Below are 23,313 nucleotides of genomic sequence, written 5' to 3'. Positions count from 1 at the left end.
GCCCCATGTTACTGAATATTTTTGCATCATTGTTCATGTGTGAGATTGGTCTGTAATTCTCTTTCTTGGTTGAGTCTTTGTGATTTCTGTATTAGGGTAACTGTAGCTTCATAAAAAGAGTTTGGCAATGTTCCTTTGTTTCTAATAGTGGAACAATTTGAGGAGTATAGGTATTACCTCTTCTTTGAATTTCTGGTAAAAATTCTGTGGTAAAACCATCGGGCCTTGGGCTTTTTTTTTTTAGTTGGGAGGCTTTGATGACAACGTCTATTTCCTTGCAGGTTATAGGTCTATTTTGTTCACCTGATCTTGATTTAATTTTCTGTATTGATACCTATCCAGAAAATTGTCCATATACTTTACATTTTCCAATTTTGTGTCATACAGGTTTTTGTAGTATGACCTAATTATTGATGGGATTTCCTCAGTGTCTGTTGTTATATCCACCTTTTCATTTCTGATTTCGTTGATTGGATCTTCTCTCTCTGCCTTTGATTAGTTTAGATAAGGGTTTGTCTAAAAATCTTGTTGATTTTTTTTCAAAGAACCAGCTCTTTGTTTTATTGATTCTTTGTATTCTTTTCTTTGTTTCTATTTTATTGATTTTTGGCCCTCAATTTGATTATTTCCTGTCTTCTACTCCTCCTGGGTGAGTCTTGCCTCTTTTTGTTCTAGAACTTCAGGTGTGTTGTTAAGTCAGTAGTGTGAGATTTCTCACTTTCTTTATGTAGGGCCTTAATGTTATGAACTTTCTTCTTATCACTGCTTTCATAGTATCCCATAGGTTTGGGTAAATTGTGCCTTAGTTTTCTTTGAATTCTAGGAGTATTAATTTCTTTCTCTCTTTCTTCCTTGACAACAGGATGATTTAACTGAGCACTGTTCAATTTCCATGAGTTTTCTGTAATTAATGGTGTTGTTGAATTCTAACTTTAAACCCTGGTGATTCGATAAGATACAGGAGGTTATTCTAATTGTTTTTGTATCTGTTGAGGTTTGCTTTGTTACCGAGAATGTGATCAGTTTTACAGAAGGTTCTATGAGGTGCTGAGAAGAAGGTATATGCTTTTGTGTTTGGGTGAAATGTTCTGTAGATGTCCACTTGAGTCATGATATCTGTTAGTTTTCTTACTTCTCTGTTACATTTCTGTCTGGTTGACCTGCCCATTGGTGAGAATTGTTTGTTGAAGTCTCCTACTATTAGTGTGTGGGGTTTGATGTGCGATTTAAGGTTTAGTAATGTTCCTTTTACATATGTGGGTGCTCTTGTATTTGGGGCATAAATGTTCAGGGTTGAGACTTCATCTTGACGGATTTTTCCTTTGATGAGTATGAAGTGTCCTTCTTCATCTCTTCTTATTGATTTTAGTTTTAAATCTATTTTGTTAGATAGCTATATCTGCTTATTCTTAAGTTCATTTGATTGGAAAATCTTTTCCCATTCCTTTTTCTTTGAAGTAATGTCTCTCTTTGAGGTTGAGGTGTGTGTTTCTTGTATATAGCAGAAGGATAGATCCTGCTTTTGTATCCATTCTGTTACCCTGTTTCTTTATATAGGCGAATTGAGTCCATTGATATTAAGAGATATTAGTGACCTGTGGTTGTTGATTCCTGTTATTTTTCGAGTGGTAGTGGTTGAGTGTTTCCCTTCTTTGGGGTTTGTTGGTGGGAAGTTACCTATTGCCTGTGTCTTTGCTGGTGCCATTAGTATTTTTGGGTTGAGGTTCTCCTTCCAGTACTTTCTGTAAGGTTGGATTTGTGGGTAGGTATTGTTTAAATCTGGTTTTGTCATGGAATATTTTGTTTTCTCTATTGATAGTGAGTATATGTATTGTTGGGTCTAGTAGTCTGAACTTGCATCCTTGGTCTATTGGTGACTGCAGCACATCTGTCTAGGTCCTTCTGGCTTTCATGGTTCTATTGAGAAGTCGGATATAATTCTGATAGGTCTGCCTTTATATGTTACTTGGCTTTTTTTCTTTGCAGCTCTTAATATTCTTTATTTTGTATGTTTGCATTTTCATTATTATATGGCGAGGGGACTTTTTTTTTGTTCAATCTATTTGGTGTTCTGTAAGCTTCTTGTACTTTCACAGGCATATTCTTCTTTAGGTTAGAAATTTTTTTCTATGATTTTGTTGAATATATTTTCTCTGCCTTTGAGCTGGAGTTCTACTTCCTCTATCCCTATATTCTTAGATTTGGTCTTTTCATGGTGTCTGAGATTTCCTGGATGTTTTGTGTTAAGAGTTTTCTTTGATAGATGAGTCTATTTCCTTTATAGTATCTTCAACATTTATGATTCTCTTTTCCATCTCTTGTATTCTGTTCTTATGCTTGCATTGGTAGTTTCTGTTCATTTACCAAGATATTCCATTTCCAGAATTTCCTCATTTATGTTTTCTTTATTGCCTCTTTCAGTTTTCAAATCTTGAACTGTTTCCTTCACCTGTTTGCTTTTTCTTTGCTTCCTTGCCTTTCTTTAAGATATTTATTGATTCTTCCAAGTTTTTGTTTGTCTTTTTCTTCAATAATTTTAGGAATTTTTTTTCATTTCCTCTTTAAGAGTCTCTATCATCTTCATAAAAATATATTTAAGATCATTTTCTTCTGCTTCTTGGTTAGGATCATCAGGTCTTCCTGTTGTATGACCATTGTGTTCTGACATTACCATGTGCTTTTTAAGATTTTTGAATGAATTTTTGCATTGGTGCCTACCCATTTCTTCTTCTGTTGGAGCCGACAGTGTCTTGGCCTCTGTTCCAATTCTTGCAGTTGCTGTCTGTGTCTTAGGGAGCTGCACTTAGTCTGCTCTGTGCAGTCTCTGTGTCTCAGGGAGCCGCTGAGGTTTCTTTTGACCCACTTTGTTTGCTCTGTGCAGTTTGCAACCTGTGCTTCAGTTCCTCTGAGGTCGCAGGGGATGGGTGGATTTGGGTTTGGAGTGGGCCTTGTAGCTTACAGGGTCTGATGGATGGGGTGTATTGAAGCAGCCTACCTGTAGGAAGCTTGCCTGCTGGCTGGCTAGTGAAGCTGATGCAGGTGGGGTAGGGGCCTGGGGTTTTGCCCTGGGACTGAACTCCTAGAGAGTGGGGTTCCCAGTTGGCTGACTGATCTCTCACCTCTTAGTCCACTCTGTGCAGTTACAGCCTGTGCTGCAGAGTTCCTCTGAGGTCGCAGTTGATGGCGCCTCAGTAATTTCTTTTTATTGTGTGTGTGTTTGTGTACTTGTGTATTTGAGTGGTGTGCCATAGTGTGCTTATGGAGCCAGAGGACAATCATTTGGAGTTGGTTATCTCCTACTGTGTGAGATAAGAAGGTTGAACTAAGTTTGTCAATCTGGACAGTAAAAACCTTTATCCACTGAGCCAACTCACTGAAAGCCCACCATATTTAGTTACTTATTATTGTGTGCATGTAGGTGTGAACATGACTTGTGAGGAGGTCAGAGGACAACTTTCAGGAGTCTGTTTTTTCCTTCCAGTATGGGTTCTGGGGATTGAACTTGGGTCGTCAGACTTGTGTGGCAAATGGGTCCCCTGGTGAACCATCTTAATGACTGGTCCACTATGATGTGTAAATCTAATTACCTTAACAGTAAGAACCAGGAGTCAGATACGGAGTAGAAACCGAAGGATCAGAGAAGCAGAGGAATAGCCGTCAATTGCTTCCTACCTCTTGGGTTTCTCATTCCACAAGAAGGCTGAGATCCTCTCTCCATCCCTCTTTATCACTTCTGGTCTCCTCTCTACACAAATCTCCAGAACTCTGTGCTTAACTGGTGACTAGCTCCACCCCTCTGACTCCAAGCTAGCTTTATTTGTCAGAACAAAAACAAAATATCACACAATATTACCCTTTTTTGTCTAAATAAAAAGCAAAAAGTGGTTTTTTTTTTTTTTTTGAGACAGGGTCTCTCTGTGTAGCTTGGTGCCTTTCCTGGAACTAGCTCTTGTAGAAAGGCTGGTCTCATACTCACAGAGACCCACCTGCCTCTGCCTTCCGAGTGCTGTGATTAAATGTGTGTGCCACCACCACCAGACTAAAGACAAAAGTTTAAACTAACCTAGTAAAACTATATACAATAAGTACAATAATTATATCTAAATATATACAGGCAGTAATTACATTAACAATGTCTAGTCCATATACATTTGACAAAGTTAGAGAAAATGCTTCATTATCTATGCTTTCTTGAGCATTCCAAAGTGTAGTACCTAATTCAGTTTCTATTCTAACTTGGTTTATCAACCCAGAACTATCTTTTTATGTCTTTCAACCTTATGTACTTTACACCTTTCTTGTGAGTTTTCTTTTCTGAATATGTTAACCAAAAAAAAAAAAAAAAAAGAAAACCAAAAACCAAAACAAAACAAAAAAAACTTTAACCATAGCTATCTAGTCTTCAACTCCATCAGAAACCTGTGGAGGATATAATATTATGTAACAGTAAGTGCAGAGTAAATAACTTCCAAACTTAAGAAAGGAGAGAAACAGCAGACTGCTTGGACAGTCCCCTAAAGCTCCCTTGTAATATTGGGTCATCCATCTTTGGCCTACAAGCCTAGAATATCTGAGAGACTTTTCTGTGAAGCTAGAAATTCTGAAGGGCTGTCCTACCTTGTCTTGGTAGTGTGTGGCAATCCTGTTTTTTTATATCCTGCTTGTCTAATTTGCACAGCATACTGTCAGCACTTTTCCCCCAGGGTCTTTTCCCTCATAGATAGTAAACTCCATAGGAGTCTCTTCAGTGCCCATCATCTTCTCTGAAGTAGGTTGGTGCTTCCAGGAGCAGACATGTCTCATCGTCATAAAATAAAAGAACCTATGTTATTAAAATATCTTAATGCCATTTTCTGTAGATTTCTGAATTGTTTGAAGATCAGCTGTCTATCTAAAATATATTACTGTTTGACCTTGCAAACATGACTACAAGTTTGATTATAATAGGTGACTAATAACCAGAATTTCTTTTTTTAATTCTAAAAAGTTTGTATTAAAACTTTCAAGGACTAGAAATTTACATTGCATTGTTGAGTGAGTAATATGGGTACAATACTTTAAATATGTATGTGCAAAAATAACCCTAAATTCATATCAGCATGCAAAAATCATAAACAAGAGTAGAAACATATATTCAGTATAACAAAATAACTCAAGTTTGTATCAATATACAAAAATCCATGTCATATAAAATATATAAGAGTAATAGTTGCTCTTTTAGTTTAAAAGTAGATTCAATAATCTAACATTTATCCTACTATTTCTATATCCTCACTTTTTTTTCCCAGAACAAGATCCCTGAATCTAATCTCCTTTATTCAGTTTTTCCTGATTATTACCAATAACAACTTGTAACAACCACCCCCATAAAAATGATAGATATCCATAACCCATTGAATGACCAAAAATTGCCTACCTCACCTCTTGGGAATGTAGTCATTGTGTTCTTAAAATTATTTCCTGTTGTCTGGGGGGTGATGGCATCTTTTGGGGACCCTGAAAAAATATTGATAATTGTCAAGTCCTGGAAGAGCTAGCCGTATCATTTGTTGTTTGGTCTCTGTGTAGTAGGAAAGTGCAGGGCTTATCTCAAGTCCTGGCTAGAGTGACCTATGAGACTGGACCATCTCAGCTAGTGATCTTGATATTGTCCTGAGCAGTTTGTAGTCCAAAGTCAATCTTTGTGTGGTGTTTGTCAGCTTAGTGGAGTTAGTAGAATCATCATTGTGGGGTTCCATCCTCCCTTTGGAGACTTCAAAGGTCACTGTTGAGCATGGTCATGGTTCACTGCAGAAAGCTTAAACATTTTATTTATTTTTTTCCATAGTCTTGAGAGGAAATTAAATCAGATGGTGCAACTGGACTGAGCCAGCAGTGCCAGCTCAGTGTCCTGCCTTCCCACAGAGGACTGACAGACGAGTCAATATCTCAATGAAAGTGTAGTGGTGGTTTTCATTTATTTTTTATTTTGTTTTGTTTATTTAGTTTCTCTTTGTTTTTAAATATTTTTATGGTTTATTTAACCTTATTTTATGTGCATTGGTGTGAAGGTGTCAGATCCTCTGCAATTGGATCTTCAGAGAGTTGTGAGCTGCCATGTGGGTGCTGGGAATTGAACCCAGGTCCTCTGGAAGAGCAGTCAGTGCTCTTAATCACTGAGCCATTTCTCCAGCCCCAACTTAAAACATTTTAAATGTCATATGTATCAGATCTCAGAGAGGTAAAAGGCCCATAATTTGTTATATATATCAAGAGTACAAAAACTTAATTCCTAGCTACCTGATAGGGACTCAAACCTGAAATCCTGTACAGAAAACTAGATGAAACTTTTTTTCCTGGAATTGATTAAGTTTTCTATATGAACATTATTATCATGAGAAAAAGTTTAAAATAAAATATATATTTATTAATTAATTTTATAGATTTTGAGATAATGTTTATACATTAAGAAAAGTTTTAGAGTCAAAATAAAACCAAAGAATTGTTAGATTACTGGGAATAGAATCATACCTAAATTTTGGTTTTACCTTCTGTCCCATAACAGTTAGCTTTCTGACATGAGATAGTAATTTTGGATTTTTTTTAAACAAGCATGCTTGGGTTTAAAGAAGGACAGAGCCAGACTCAGACTCCAAAGCCAACTTTCATTTTTAATTGAACTGGAACTACAAAAAGACCATTTGCATTGTATGTTTATAGAGTACAGCAGAAATAAACATTTGGGAAGATTCATGAAGTTTTAGCCTGTTGTAGATATGATATACCAATAAACCAATTTACTCTTTTTCTTGGAACATTTTCTCTGGATGATTCATTCTTTTTCTTCAGATGTCTTGTTTGTCCAGTGATCTTCAGAGTCCTTAGTTGGATGCCTTCATTCTCCTGGAAAGAAAAAAAAAAACCCTGCCCCAACCCAAACTTTAGGGAGTTTCCCCGTTTAAGAGTCTGCTCTTATATAGCCTTGGGGATAACTGTCATTTGGCAGTTGTTCCTGTAAGGTGATTGGATAACCTTGGACTGTTCCTCTAATTTTATAATTTAATGGTGAGGGTTGATTCTCCTTTAAATACCTCTGTCTTTGTCTGAATATACTCTATTATTTGTTTTAGTAAGTTTTTCTAAGGCTTGTAACTTATTAGTCAAAATGGCATCTTTTTCTCTATTACTTTTTCTTGGCACTCATATCAACCAACTGTTTTTATTGATAAACAAGAATTATCAAATAGATAATGTTTATAGTTGACATTACATAAATCCCACCTAAGTTTATTATCTATTCCTTTCCTTAGATGTTTCATTTGGACCATCGGTTGTGTAATCATACCGGGACCTAACTCCCTCCATATAATAATGTTTTCTCATTTTTTTAAAAGATTTATTTTTATTATGTATACAACATTCCTTCCATGTCTGCCTCTTGCTGCATGCCAGAAGAGGGCACCAATCTCATAGATGACTGTGAGCCACCATGTGGTTGCTGGGACCTCTGGAAGAGCATCAGTGTTCTTAACCTCTGAGCCATCTCTCCAACCCTCTCATTTTTTTTAATGTGGGAAAAAAAACCCACTCTTTTTAAAACTAGTCCCCCCCTTAGGAATTCCCAATTGTATTACCAAATTCTGCTGCTGATGGTGGTGAAGTGTGAGACTGTCTGCAGGTGTGTAGCATGTCTAAGTGGAGAACACGGGTGGTGCTCAGCCTGGCTGAGGACAGCTGCAGCTGCTGGTGTGTAGCTGTGAGCTGAGAGTGTCTGATGGGTGCACAACAGTAAAGCCCAGTGACTGTCAGGGCAGACCACCTATTGTGGAAGCAGCCCAAGAAGGGCGTTCAGGATAAGCCTGCAACCTCACAGGGTTGTTGGGAGAGGGAGCTAGCCATCTGAAAAACATACACAGAGGATCCTGTGGAAGAAACACGTGTGGCAGGAGCTGCCTGAAGGCGAGCGGTGTGGTAGTGAGGGTTAACTCTGGTGGCACTAGGGAGCCCAAGTGCTTTTGAAAATTGCTGTAGAGAAGCTGCAACAGAAATATTTGAGACTCTCCCAGAGGGCTTGAGAGCAAAGGAGGAGAAGCCAGTTGATTCTGGCATCTGTGATTGCATCTGCGGCTATCAGTGGCAGTTGTGTTTAGCTGCACAGCCAGTGGTAAGTGGCTATCACTTGCTTTTGTGCCCCATATTGAACACCAGGTGAGGCATAATCTAATTAATCTTTAACATAAAAATCAGGAGTCAAATATTAGGGGTACAAACCTGAAAGCATCAGAGAAGCAGCACAGCAGCCACCCTCTACTGTTCCTCCAACCTAAGGGCCAAGATCCTCTCTCTCTCTGCACTACTTTTGTCACTTCCTGTCTACTCTCTGTACCTGTAGAACTCTATGGCTAAGTAGTGACCACTCCACCTTCTGACTCCAAGCACACTTATTGTCAGAACACAGACAAAACAGCGCACAACACCACTGTTTTATGTTTTTTATTTGTGATCTTTGGTGTTCTGCTTGCTTGGAATTTTGTGTTCCACCTGTTCAAGCCTGCCAAGTGTCGGGATTATAGGTATGTGCCACAGTTTTACTGTGGATAATGTCTGTGACTGTCTCTTGAGTCTTACAACTCTTGCTTGGTCTCACCTTAAGCTGCTCACGTTTCCCACTACTGGGAAAATGCGTCAGAGGAGGAAATGAACAGACTCCTGGGAATTGTGTTGGATGTGGAGTACCTCTTTACCTGTGGTCCACAAGAAGAAGATGCAGATACCAAACAAGTTTATTTCTACCTATTCAAGGTGAGATTTTTAACATTTTATTATATTTAATTACTACTTGATTGGTATGTGTGCATGTATACACATGTAGATACGTGTAACATATGGTTCACATGTGAAGAGCAGAGAGTTTGTCTTTCAGGTTTCACTTGTTTTAGATTGCATTTTGAAATAGTGTCTCCTAGTGATTTCTAGACTGACTTTGAACTCACTGGTCTTCCTCCCTCAGTCACTCTAGTGCTTGGGTTATAGCACAGGCCACCATGCTTAGTGATTTATATAGAGTTTTTTATGACACAGACTAACCTACCCACTGTGGTTGCTCTCTTTTCTCTTTCTCTGTAGTGTTTTTTATTCATGTGTGGTGAGTGTTTTGCTTGCATGAATGTCTGTGTACCACATGAGGGCAAGGCACATGCCAGACAATTGCTCTACTAACCATTTAGCTACATTTCCCAGCCCACAGAAACTTTCTTCTTTTAATAAGAACAGTTGTGCTTATTTTAATTTTTAATTTTAGTATTTTACCTTTTACGGTACTGGGGGTTTGAAACAAGGGCCTTATATGTACCAAACAAGTGTTCTATTGATCTGAATTCCAGCCTCTGCTTGTTTTGGGTGGCAACCCCAGCACCTCTGAGGTGGAGGCAGAGCAATCAGAAGGCTTAGGTCATCCTCAACACACAATGATTTGAAGCTACAAAGAGACTCCTTCTTAAAAAAGACTTGAGTAATTATGAATTTTAAAAACAAACAATTCCAGTTGCCTGTGTTTATTTTCTGAGTTAAAAAAAAGTCTTTTTTTTTTTCTTAGCTCAGTTCCCTCACTTGGGAACTTGATCCTGTGGAATGTTCGGTTTTGAGGGAAACTGAACTGGGAGACTTTGAACCTATTTCTTCAAACATGAAGTGATAGATCTGGAAACTGGGTATAATGTCTCATGCTATCAACCCAGTACTCAGGAGGGTGAGACAGTAAGGACTGCTACAAATCCAAAGCTAGCCTATGATTCCTAGTAAATTACAGGCTAGCCACAGCTACATAAAAAGACCCTGTTTCATAGAAAGACCTAGCCAAAAGAAAGAAAAGAGGAAAGGAGAGAAGAGAGCAGAGGAGAGAGGAGAGGAGAGAAAAGAAGAGGAGAGAAGAGAAAAAGAGGAGAGGAGAGAAGTGGAGAGGAGAGAAGAGAAGAGAAGAGAAGAGAAGAGAAGAGAAAGGGATGGCTGGAAGAGAAGAGAGCTCTAAATATCTTGGATTTGGATTGTAGAAGCAAGTATATCTGTACTGTTGTTTGCAGATGTGAGCGGGCAGAGTGCTATCTATGACCCAGGACAATGCTTGCTGGCTGGCTATACTGGCTATAAGCCACATGGCCTACAGGATGGAAAGTCGGACAATTGCCTTCACTTGGCAGGGCATTTGCTCAAAGATAAACAGTAGCTGCAGCTATGCAGTCCTTGTTTTCCCTCAGCTGAGACCTTTCTCCAAAGAAGCAGTAACAACCAGAATCTGCCAGGGTTCAATCAGATGGCTCAAGCCTCACAGCCATGTCAAGAAGTTGCTAGGTGAGGGGCCCAAACCAGATGACACTGTGTGATTCAATCCCTCTACCCCACCCACCCCATCCCATTTAGGATATACCATTAGTACCCTAAAAGTTTTTTTTTTAAAGATTTATTATGTATGAGTGCTTTATCGACTTTAGGTCAGAAGAGGGCATCAGATCCCACTATAGATAGTTGTGAGCCACCATGTGGTTGCTGGAATCGAACTCAGGACCTCTAGAAGAATAACCAGTGCTCTTAATTGCTGAGCCATCTCTCCAGCCCCTCTAAAAGCTTTTTTTTTTTTTTTTAAAAATGGATTTTCCTTCTCCCTTCTGTCTGCCTATTTACCCCTAATCCCTTAGTTAATACATGAAATGGAAGGGGAGGATGAGAGAAAGAGCGAGAGAGAGAGAGAGGGAGGGAGGGAGAGAGGAGAGAGGAGCGGAAGAGAGAGACGAGGAGAGAAGAGAGGGAGAAAGAGGAGGAGGGAGGCGGAAGAGGAGGCAGGAGCTAGAGAGAAAAATTTTTAGTAGAAGACGACAGGTAACCTATGAGAATCCTGTAAAGAATCCACTGAGATTCCCAGCAGCCATGGCAAGAGGGAATTCCTTGGCTAAGTTAGCTCTCTGTTTGGCTTCAAACTCATTTTGTAACAATGATGGCCTTGAATTCATGTGCAGTCCTCTGGTCTCAACCTTCCATGTCCTTTGGATTATAGGTGTGGAGTCACCACATCAGCCTAGAAAATGTTTTAAAGTAGACTTAAACATAAGCATCAAGGGAGGAAGAAAAGTGTGGATTTCTCCAGAGTCCTTAGGGTTGAATTAATTTTCAGCTTAGTTCTGGGTAAATGGCTCTGTCCCTTTCCTGTCTGTTTGCTCTTTGGAGGCTTTTGATCCTAGAACAGGAATTAAAAGCAGTATATTTGGTTTGTGGGCACCGAGAACATGCACCTGGCATTTACAGATGGAGAAGAAATGGAAAAAGAAGTAGAGGAAGTTCCCTCCAAGTTCCTGAGCCCATGTATCTAGTACACATGAGCTACGTAGCTCCTGCGGGCAGCAGTTGCCTTATTTATAGAGTAGATCCTGGCTTTTCTAGTGTTTTAAAGTCTGAGACCTTCAGCTACTTGTGGTGGCTTCAATAAGTATAAATGGACTTTTGGGTCCCTAGCAAGCAAAAATGGCAGAGAAGGGGAAACTGGGGGGAAGGGTAGAGTGTGGGGATCAGCTCAGGGTAGTCTGGGCTGCTCAAAATTGGAAGTTGCTTAGCTCTGTTTAGAGACATGAAAGCAAGTTTGTGGTAGCCAGGAGTTTGTTTGACTTGAAGATTAATTCTCATGTGGCTGAGTAGAATATAGTTGGTGACTTCACTTAAAGGTTAGGTATATGTGGGGTGGGCAATGAAGAAAAGGAATAGATGTGATGTGGTGTGTGTGTGTGTAACCCCACTTGGCGGGGTCAGCTATTCAGGGTCCTCTGAAGGGGCACTAACCTGAAAGCACATGGGCTGGAGAAGAGGAAGGAGACCAAGCAAGATTCTGTTGTCAAGGTCTTGTTTATTAGGGTGATGGTTACAGCTTATATAACCCTTGAATGAGGAACTCAGATTGGGGTGGGGGGTAGGGGTAGCAAAGGTCACCAGCTAGCAAACCTGGTGTTCCTTGTGCAAGCAGAAACATTCTTTTTGTGATTCCCTTAACAAACAGTTCTCAAGATAGTTAGGATGTGAGGCAGGTTCAGTTAACAAACAGTTCTCAAGATAATTAGGATGTGAGGCAGGTTCTGTTAATAAACAGTTCTCAAGATAGTTAGGATGTGGGGCTCTCTGCAAACATCCTTAGGACAATGGTCCCTGCTATCATCTTTAGGACAATGGTTCCTGCTATCATCTTTTAGGACTATGGTCCCTAACATATGTGTGTGTGTGTGTGTGTGTGTAAGTGCTAGTTACGTTGGTACATACCCATAATTCCATCATTTGGGAAGGTGAGGCTGAGAAAGAAGGGCCATGAGTTTAATGCCAGTCTAGACTACATACGGAGACACTGTCTTAAAAAAAAAAAAAAAGAAAATGATAAATCCCATATTCACAAACACACGGTAAAAAGCCTTTCAAACTAAAGTTTTCTTTTAAAAATGATTTCTTTGCAGCTCTTGAGAAAGTCTATTTTGCAAAGAGGAAAACCTGTGGTTGAAGGATCCTTGGAGAAGAAGCCCCCATTTGAAAAACCCAGTATTGAACAGGTAAAATTATTTTGAACATCGCTTTTACATGAATTTAAGGCTGAAGTGCTCTTGCTAGCTTTTGTTTGCTGTTGTTCAAACCTAGAACCTTGTGAATAGTCAGTCTATACCATTAAGCTATATTCTAGCTTGAAGAACTTGTCATACTTCCTTCCACATTTCTGTATAGGTCCTGCATACATCCCCACTCAGCTTCAAGATGTTAACATAAAGAAAATAGGAATTACCTGGGACACTCTGGGTCCCAAAAGCATGCCTGAGATTACTTGGCGCCAGTGAGAAGGAAACAAGGAACACACAACAAACCCTCTTAGGAGTTTATTGGGGAGAGGGGTGTACGGTATACAGACCTGGTGTGTGTGTGTGTGTGTGAGAGAGAGAGAGAGAGAGAGAGAGAGAGAGAGAGAGAGAGAGAGAGAGAGAGAGAGAGAGCTGAAGATGGTGCATCCATCCTTTAAAGGCTGCCTAGCACATGCGCACGGGGTGGGGGGGGGATGATGTGGCTGTGTCATACACAGATGACGGAGCTCACACATGTGCACAAGGGCTCACGCAGCTGCGTCATACGTAGATGATGCAACCATGCTGCACGTGGGTCATGGGGGAATCTTAAAAGATTCCCGGGGCCATTAGGCACTTCTGCCTGAGGGCTTGTCCGCACATGCGTGACCCTGGAACCCGGAAGTGTCAGCATGTTGTGTGGCTGAATCATTACAATGCCCACTGTAATAAATAATCTAGCTTCTGTCTTTTAAGGCGTGTTGTGCACTTAGACTCCACTCTGTATGTAGGGAAAAATGAGTAGAACGTGTAGTTGGTAAGAATTCATAAAGTGTTGCCTTTTTCTTGCTCTTGATGTCTTAAAATTAAATCTTTGTCTTTTTATTTGGCACTGTGTAAAAAAAAACGATTGAGGAGAGAGAGAATCATTAATGATGTGGAAGACATTGTATCCTGAGGGGGGTTTAATTCTAATTCTAGCTTTGTTTTTGTGATAAAATACTAGATTTTAGAAATGCAGCTTGAAGGGAAAGGGGTTTTACTCAGCTTAAAATCTAGGTTGTAGTTTTTCATAGCAGGGAAGTCCCATGGCAGGAGCCCCACAAAGCTGGTCAGAGCATAGTCACAGTCAAGAGCAGATAGAAATGTGTGCATGAGAATTGCTTATGTTCAGTTTGGTTTTTCTACTCTTAGGAAGATCAGAACCTCAGTCACTGGGAATGGTGCCACCTATAGTGTATCTCATATCAGTAAACTTGATTAAGATCATGTCCTGAAGATATTCCCAAAGGCCAAGCTGTTGTCAACAGTCCCTCTCTAGGTCTCCTTCCCCTTGATCCATCCTAGGTCATCCAGTTTACAGAGCTAACCATCACCAAATGATACCAGAGTCTTTTACATAAATGACTTTTGTAAGTAAGTGTCAGGAGAACACATTTTTCTTTTCTTCCACTCCTCTTTTTATTTATTTTTTTGAGACAGGGTTCATTTGTCTCTACATAGTGGAACTCACTATGTAGACCAGGCTGGTTTCACACTCAGAGTGTCGGCCTCTGCCTCCAGAGTGCTGGGATTAAAGGCATGTGACACCCCCACCTGGCTGAGAGTAAGTTTCATGTTGATTCTAAACTAATAAGAGTTCAAGAACTAATAAGAGTTTTTGTTCTTTTATGTGATGAGATGGGAGTATTCTATAGAAAGTTTAGATTAATCTCTGTCTTGGAAAAATGCACATTTCTGAATATTTTTTCTTCTTTTAAATTACAAGAGTGTTAATAAAGGTATAAATTTTAGTGTTTAGCTTGATGAAAGATAAGGTAGAAAGTTAAAAAAATTTCCAGACAGAATCATTTCTCCAAGAACCTCATTCTTCATGCTTTTTCGTTTAAAGGGTTTTGACCCTTCCCATCTGAACCCATGATTTTCTCCTTGATGCTCCAGGATTTAAAGAGGGAACAGAATTGTAATTCTGTTTTTCCGTTTTGTCACCTTTTCTTCCACTGTGACGAGAGTGGAGTTTTCTCCTGTGCTGTGCTGTTTATTTTTATTTTTTTCCTTCATGGTTTATTTATTTATTTATTTATTTTAAAATTTCCATCTCCTCCTTTCTTCCTCCCCCTTCCCTCCCCTCCCCTCCACCCATCCCCCCCCTCCCTCTCCAGGCCAAGGAGCCATCAGGGTTCCCTACTCTATGTTAAGTCCAAGGTCCTCCCAACACCCCTCAGGTCCAGGAAGGTGATCAACCAAACTGACAAGGCTCCCACAGAGCCGGTCCATGCAGAAGAATCAGAGCCCAGCGCCATTGTCCTTGGTTTCTCAGTCAGCCTCCACCATAGGCCACATTCAGAGAGTCCGGTTTGGTCACATGTTCCATCAGTCCCATTCCAACTGGAGTTGGTAATCTCCATGGGTGAACGCACCCCTCACGGTCCTGACTTTCTTTCTAATGTTCTCCCTTTTTCTGCTCCTCATTAGGACCTTGGGAGCTCAGTCTGGTGCTCCAATATGGGGCTCTGTCATTTTCTTCATCCATCGCCAAGTGGAGGTTCTATGGTGATATGCAATACATTCATCAGTATGGCTATAGGATCTGGCCTTTTCGGGCTCCCTCTCCTCAGCTGCCCAAGGAACTGGCTGGGGGCATCTCCCTGGAAACCTGGGAACCCCTCTAGAGTCAAGTCTCTTGACAACCCTCAGATGGCTCCCTTAATTAAGATATATGCTTCCCTGCTCCCATATCCACCCTTCCTGTATCCCAAGCATCCCATTCCCCCGAGCCTCTCCTCATTCTCCCCTTCATGCATTTCTCTCCCCATCTCCCCTTGGCCCCGTCTCACCCCACCCCCAAGTTCCCAATTTTTGCCCGGCTATCTTGTCTACTTCCAATATCCAGGAGGATAACTATATGTTTTTCTTTGGGTTCACCTTCTTATTATCTTTTCAAGGATCCCGAATTATAGGCTTGATGTCTTTAATTATGGCTAGAAACCGATTATGAGTGAGTACATCCATGTTCATCTTTTTGGGTCTGGGTTACCTCACTAAGAATAGTTGTTTTCTATTTCCATTCATTTGCATGCAAAATTCAAGATGTCATTGTTTTTTTACCGCTGAGTAGTTTTCTAACATGTATATATTCCACAGTTTTTTCATCCATTCTTCCACTGAAGGGCATCTAGGTTGTTTCCAGGATCTGGCTATTACAAATAATGCTGCTATGAACATAGTTGAGCAAATGCTTTTGTAGTATGATTGGGCATCTCTTGGGTAAATTCCCAAGAGTGGATTACTGGGTCCTGGGGCAGGTTGATCCCCGAATTTCCTGAGAAGCCGCCTTTCCAAAGTGGTTGCACATGTGTGCATTCCCACCAGCAATGGATGAGTGTACCCCTTATCCCACACCTCTCCAGCAAAGGTTATCATTGGTGTTTTTGATTTTAGCCAATCTGACAGGTGTAAGATGATATCTCAAAGTTGTTTTGATTTGCATTTCCCTGATAGCTAAGGAGGTTGAGCATGACCTTAAGTGTCTATTGGCCATTTGAACTTCTTCTGTTGAGAATTCTCTGTTCAGTTCAGCGCCCCATTTTTTAATTGGGTTCATTAGCATTTTAAAGTCTAGTCTCTTGAGTTCCTTATATATTTTAGAGATCAGACCTTTGTCAGTTGCAGGGTTGGTGAAGAATCTTTTCCCAGTCAGTAGGCTGCCTTTGTGTCTTAGTGACAGTGTCCTTTGCTTTACAGAAGCTGCTCAGCTTCAGGAGGTCCCATTTATTCAATGTTGCCCTTAATGTCTGTGCAGCAGGGGTTATATGTAGGAAATGGTCTCCTGTGCCCATTGTTGTAGAGTACTTCCCACTTTCTCCTCTATCAAGCTCAGTGTGTTCAGATGAATATTGAGGTCTTTAATCCATTTGGACTTGAGGTTTGTGCATGGTGATAGATATGGATCTACTTTCATTCTTCTACAGGTTGACATCCAGTTATGCCAGCACCATTTGTTGAAGATGCCCTCTTTCTTCCATTGTGTACTGCTTGTGTTCAATGTGTTCATTCATTGTGTTCCTTGGCTCCTTTATCAAAAATCAGGTGTTCATAGGTTTGTGGTTTAAGATCCGGGTCTTCTATACGATTCCATTTGTTGACTTCTCTGTTTTTATGCCAATACCAAGCTGTTTTCAATACTGTAGCTCTGTAATGCCTCCAGAAGTTCCGTTACTGTATAAGATTGTTTTGGCTATCCTGAGTTTCTTGTTTTTCCATATAAAGTTGATTATTGTCCTCTCAATATCTGTGAAAAATTTTGATGGAACCTTGATGGGGATTGCATTGAATCTATAGATTGCTTTTTTTAGAATTGCCAGTTTTACTATGTTGATCCTCCCAATCCACGAGCAAGGGAGATCCTTCCATTTTCTGGTATCTTCTTCAATTTCTTCGTTCAAAGACTTAAAGTTCTTGTCAAATAAATCCTTCACTTCCTTGGTTAGAGTTACTCCAAGATATTTTATGCTATTTGTGGCTATTGTGAAAGGTGATACTTCTCTGATTTCCCTATCTGCTTCCTTATCCTTTGTATATAGGAGGGCAACTGATTTTTTGGAGCTGATCTTGTATCCTGCCACGTTTCTAAAGGAGTTTATCAGCTGTAGGAATTCTTTGGTGGAATTTTTGGAGTCGCTTATGTATACTTTCAAATCATCTGCAAATAACGAAAGTTTAACTTCTTCCTTTCCAAATCGAATCGCCTTGATTCCCTTATGTTGTCTTATTGCTATTGCTAGAACTTCAAGCACTATATTGAAGAGATAAGGAGAGAGTGGACAGCCTTGTCGTGTTCCTGAATTTAGTGGGATGGCCTTGAGTTTCTCTCTGTTTAATTTGATGTTAGCTGTCGGCTTGCTGCAAATAGCCTTTATTATATTTAGGAATGACTCTTGTATCCCTAATCTCTCCAAGACCTTTATAATAAAGGGGTGTTGAATTTTGTCAAATGCTTTTTCAGCATCTAATGAGATGATCATATTTTTTTTCCTTCAGTTTATTTATATGATGGATTACATTGATAGATTTTCTTATGTTGAACCAGCCCTGCATCTCTGGGATGAAGCCTACTTGATCGTAGTGGATAATTTTTCTAATGTGTTCTTGGATTCGGTTTGCCAGTATTTTATTGAGAATTTTTGTGTCAATGTTCATGAGTGAGATTGGCCTGTAATTCTCTTTATTGGTTGAATCTATGTGTGGTTTAGGTATCAGGGTACCTGTAGCTTCATAAAAGGAATTTGGCAGTGACTCTTGTGTTTCCATATTATGAAATACCTTAAGGAGTATAGGTATTAGGTCTTTTTGGAAATTCTGGTAGAATTCTGCATTGAAACCATCTGGTCCTGGGCTCTTTTTGGTAGGGAAGTTTTTGATAAGAGTTTCAAATTCTTCGCGACTAACAGGACTATTTAGATCGTTCATCTGGTCCTGGTTTAACTTTGGTATATGGTACTTATCTAAAAAAATGTCCATTTCTTTTACATTTTCCAATTTTGTGGCATATAGGCTTTTGTAGTAAGAGCTAATGATTCTCTGAATTTCCTCTGCGTTTGTGGTTATGTCCCCCTTTCCATTTCTGATCTTTTTAATTTGTGTGTTCTCTCTCTGGCGTTTGATTAGTTTGGCTATGGGTTTGTCAATCTTGTTGATTTTCTCCAAGAGCCAGCTTTTTGTTTCATTAATTCTTTGGGTTGTTTTCTGTTTCTATTTTGTTGATTTCTGCCCTCAGTTTGATTATTTCCAGTCTTCTACTCCTCCTGGGTGAGTCTGCTTCTTTTTTTCCCAGAGCTTTCAGGTGTGCTGTCAAGTTACCAATGAGTGCTTTCTCCGTTTTCTTTAAGTGGGAACTTAGTGCTATGAATTTTCCTCTTAGCACTGCTTTCATTGTGTACCATAGATTTGAGTGTGTTATGTCTTTATTTTCATTGAATTGAAGGAAGACTTTAATTTCTTTCTTTATTTCTTCCTTGACCCAGGTGTGGGTCAGTAGTTGACTGTTCAGTTTCCATGAGTTTGTGGGCTTTCTGGGGGTAGCATTGTTGTTGATTTCTAATTTTAATCCATGGTGATCCGATAAGACACAGGTCGATATTAATATTGTTTTGTAACTTTGGAAGTTTGCTTTGTTACCAAGTATATGGTCAATTCTGAAAAGGTTCCTTGAGCCGCAGGGAAGAAGGTATATTCTTTCCTATTTGGGTGGATTGTTGTATAGATGTTTGTTAAGTCCCTTTGGTTCATTACCTCCATTAAGTCTTTCAATTCTCTGTTAGGTTTCTGTCTGATTGACCTGTCCATTGGTGAGAGAGGTGTGTTGAACTCTAATACTATTAGTGTGTGTGGTTGATGACTGCCTTGAGTTCTAGAAGTGTTTCTTTTACATAAGTGGGTGCTTTTATATTAGGGCATAGATATTCAGGATTGAGACTTCATTCTGAAGGATTTTTCCTGTAATGGGTATAAAGTGTCCCTTTCAATCTCTTCTGATTGATTTTAGTTTGAAGTCAACTTTGTTGGAAATTAGTGTGGCCACACCGGTTTGTTTCTTAGGTCCATTTGCTTGATAAACCTTTTCCCAACCCTTTACTCTGAGTAGGTGTCTGTCTTTGTGGTTGAGGTGTGTTTCTTGTAAACAGCAAAATGTTGGATCCTGTTTTCGTATCCAATCTCTTAGCCTGTGCCTTTTTATAGGTGAATTGAGTCCATTGATATTCATCGATATTAATGACCAGTGGTTGTTAACTCCGGTCATTTTTTTTTTGTAGTAGAGTTTGTGTGTTTCCCTTCTTCTAGTTGTGCTGGTGAATGGTTGCTAGATGCCTGAGTTATTGTGGGCGTTGTTGGAGTCCTTGGTTTGTGATTTTCCGTCTCTTACTTTCTGCAAGGCTGGATTGTTATGATGTGTCCTGCCCATTCTGTAGTGTGGATCTGCGGGTCGGCTTCCCGCTGCCTGGCTCCCAACCACTGGCTAGCTTTACCCAAAATAATTACACGGAAACTGTATTCTTTTAAACACTGCCTGGCCCATTATTTTCATCCTCTTACTCATATCTTGACTAACCCATATCTAATAATCTGTGTAACACCACGACTGGTGTCTTACCGGGAAAGATTCAGCACCTCTGACCTGGTGGCTGGCTTCATTGCATCTTTCTCCCTGAGGAGAGGCATGGCAGTCTGTCCCAGAGAGGAGAGGCGGGGCAATTGTCTGAGCCATCTACCTCACTTCCTTTTTCCTGTTCTGTCTACTCCACCCTATATAATCTTGCCCTATCAAAAGCCCAGGCAGTTTCTTTATTAGCCATTGAGAATCCTCCATCACTGGATTTGTGGCTACGTATTGTTTAAATCTGTTGTTGTCCTGGAATATCTTGTTTTCTCCATTGATGGTGAATGCGAGCTTTGCCGGGTATAGTAGTCTGGGCTGCATCCATGTTCCCTTAGTGTCTGTAGCACATCTATCCAAGCTCTTCTGGCTTTTATGGTTTCCATTGAGAAATCAGGTGTAATTCTGATAGGTTTCCCTTGTATGTTACTTGACCTTTTTCCTTTGCAGCTCTTAATATCTTTATTCTGTATGTTTTGTGTTTTGATTATTATATGCCATTGGATACTTTCTTTTGATCCAGTCTATTTGGTGTTCTGTAGGCTTCTTGTAGCTTCATAGCAATATCCTTCTTTAGGTTGGGGAAATTTTCTTCTATAATTTTGTTTAATATATTTTCTGGGCCTTTGAGTTGTAATTCTTCTCCTTCTTCTACCCCAATTATTCTTAAGTTTGGTCTTTTCATGGTGTCCCAGATTTCCTGGATGTTTTGTGTTAAGAATTTGTTGGATTTGTTTTGTTCTTTAATCTGTGAGTTTATTTCCTCTATAGTATCTTCAGAGTCTGAGATTCTTCCTTCCATCTCTTGTAGTCGGTTGGAAATACTTGTCTCTGAAGTTTCTGTTCGTTTAGTCCGAATTTCCATTTCCAGTCTTCCCTCGGATTGTGTTTTCCTCATTACCTCCATTTCATTTTTCAGGTCTTGTACTGTTTCCCTTACCTGTTTGATTGCTTTTTCTTGTTTTTCTTGGGTATCTTTGAGAGATTTATTTATTTCATCTACCTTTTTGTTTGTCATCTCCATTTCTTTATGGCAGTTTTTTACCTCCTGTTTAAAGTCCTCTATTATTTTCATAAAGTACTGTTTAAGGTCGATTTCTTCTATTTCTTCTGGAGTAGGGTGTTCAGTTCTTGTTGTTTCGGGATGACTGGATTCTGGTGATGTCATGTTGCCTTTCGGGTTGTTGGAGGAGCTCTTGCATTGGCGCCTGCCCATTTCTTCCTTCAAATGGAGCTAGGAGAGACTTGGTGACTTGTTCCAATCCTTGCTCTGACTGAATCTGGGTGGATCTCCTCAGTGCCAGAGCAGGAGCTATTCCTTGCAGCACAATCTGAAGGAGCCCACACTCCCTTGCCGGGCTCCTCAGACCTGCAAGGAGGGCAGCCTCTTCCCCCTCTGGTTAGGTGGCCTTGGTTCAGGGTCAGGACACTTGAATACACTAGGGAAGGCCGTCCAGATGGGCCTCCACCGCACTGAATGAGGGATTCCTGGTAGCTGAGGGACGCCTCTCAGATGTGTTTTCCGGTTTTAAGATGTGGTGTCTTTGCTCCCAGATGTGTCTTCTGGTACAAATATCCGGTGTCTTTGTTCCCAGATGAGTCTTCTGGTGCTAGTATCCGGTGTCTTTGCTCCCAGATGTGTCTTCTGGTCCTCCTAGATGTGTCTTCTGGTCCTCCCAGATATGTCTTCTGGTCTTAATATCCAGTGTCTTTGCTGGCCTGAGAGTTCCGGAGAGGGCCTACCTTGCCACAGGCAGACTATTGAAATAAACAAACTCCTGCCTGCCGGTTGCACTCCCTACGCAGTCCCAGCGCCCTGATCGGGCTGAGCTGGAGATGTTATGAACCCCAAGAGGGGAGGAAGAAGGGACGGTTTTTCTGGGTGCAAGCTGGGTGGGGTCGAATGATGGAGGCAGTAGCCAGTGAGACTAGCCCCAGCCAGAAGACTAGAAAGTGTAGCCGGTCAGGGAGTGGCTGTGATCCATCTCCCAGGCTGCTGCCGAGGGGGCAGGAAGTCACTCACCTCCCAGATGTGTTTTCTGGTCCTAATATCCAGTGTCTTTGCTGGCCAGGGAGTTCCGGAGAGGGCCTACCTTGCTGCAGGCTGATCTGGAGATGTTATGAACCCTGTGCTGTTTATTTTGAAAGAAAGGGAAGATTTTTTGTGGTCTGAGAATGTCTGTTCTTTTGCTACAACAACTAAGGTAACTGGTTTTGTTCAGAGTTAGTGTGGTTCCATAGCTACATAAACATGCTTCCTTCTACTCTTTTCAGGGTGTAAATAACTTTGTACAATACAAGTTTAGTCACTTGCCATCAAAAGAGAGGCAGACAACAGTTGAGCTGGCCAAGATGTTTCTGAACCGAATCAACTACTGGCACCTGGAAGCTCCATCACAGCGGAGACTACGATCTCCCAATGATGACATCTCTGGATACAAGGAGAACTACACAAGGTAATTGAGTTGAGGTACTGCATCCTGGCTCCAAACATGAAATTGCTGTTTGCCTCTGCAGGAAAGGGTTGCCCAGTTATTATGGTGACTGCAACAACTTGTAGAACATGTCTATGTTGTTTAACTTTCAAGTTCTTTGTTTGCTTTTTAAATTCAACTTGTTGTCTATCTATCTATCTGTCTGTCTATCTGTCTGTCTGTCTGTCTGTCTGTCTGTCTGTCTGCCTGCCTGCCTGCCTGCCTGCCTGCCTGCCTGCCTGCCTGCCTGTCTGTCTGTCTACCTATCTATGTATCTATCTATCTACTGTCTCTGTAACTTGTGTGGACATCAGAGTGCAAGATGTAGGAATTCGTTCTTTCCTCCACCATGTGATACAGAGGGATGTAATTGAGTCCTCAGGTTTGGTGGCATGCACTGCTGCCTAACTGAGCCATTCCATTGACTCTGTATTTTGGATATAATAAACTAAATAAGGTTAACTTGTACATCTTTATTTCTTCAATGTGTCTACTATCTAATTTAAAGTAACTACATGAGCTGGTTGCCCATGTCTTTAATTCCAACACTTGATAGACAGAAGCAGGTCCATCTATGAGAAGACCAGTCTGGTTTATATTAGTGAGTTTCAGGTCAATCAGAGCTGTATAACGAGACTTTGTCCCAAAGGAAAAAGATACATGAACTAATACATAGCTTGTATTTTTTTTAAAAAAATTAACCTTTTTGTATTAAGTTTAATGAGAAGAGTACAAAATCACACACCAAACTGAACCAACAAGACATAAAACATAAATTAGAAAACAAACAATTTGGCATATTCATTATACAAAATATAAAGACCTGTATTTATCTTCATTCTAAACAGTAGTGGCCAATATTATCCATTTTTTTTTCATGATATTCCTACTGTGTGTATTTGACACAGAGTGCATTTAGCCCAGGTAACCATGGATTCTCTGTATACCTCAGGCTGGTTTTTAACATAGGATCCTCTGCTCAGTGTCATGAATTCTGAGATTGCAGGTGTGCACTACCAAGCTTGTCTTTGTAGCTCTTAAGGAAGAAAATTATTGTTTAATCAATAAAAAAGAGACCCCCCCCAAGCAAATAATTAAAGGAAGAGGTGTGTGTGTGTACACCTGTGATTCT

General features: G+C 40.3%; 1 protein-coding gene across 1 annotated transcript in view; it reads left to right on the top strand.

Moving 5' to 3' along the window:
• The window catches only part of Kat2b (lysine acetyltransferase 2B), a 154,837-nt gene that overhangs the window by 64,069 nt on the left and 67,455 nt on the right, over positions 1–23,313 (top strand). The window contains 3 exon segments of the mRNA XM_038341557.2: positions 8,633–8,781; positions 12,462–12,554; positions 21,982–22,163. Of these exon segments, the coding sequence (XP_038197485.1) occupies positions 8,633–8,781; positions 12,462–12,554; positions 21,982–22,163 (424 nt within the window).

Source organism: Arvicola amphibius, chromosome 9, assembly GCF_903992535.2.
Source record: "Arvicola amphibius chromosome 9, mArvAmp1.2, whole genome shotgun sequence".
NCBI lineage: Eukaryota > Metazoa > Chordata > Mammalia > Rodentia > Cricetidae > Arvicola > Arvicola amphibius.
This window is presented reverse-complemented; position numbering and strand designations above follow the sequence as displayed.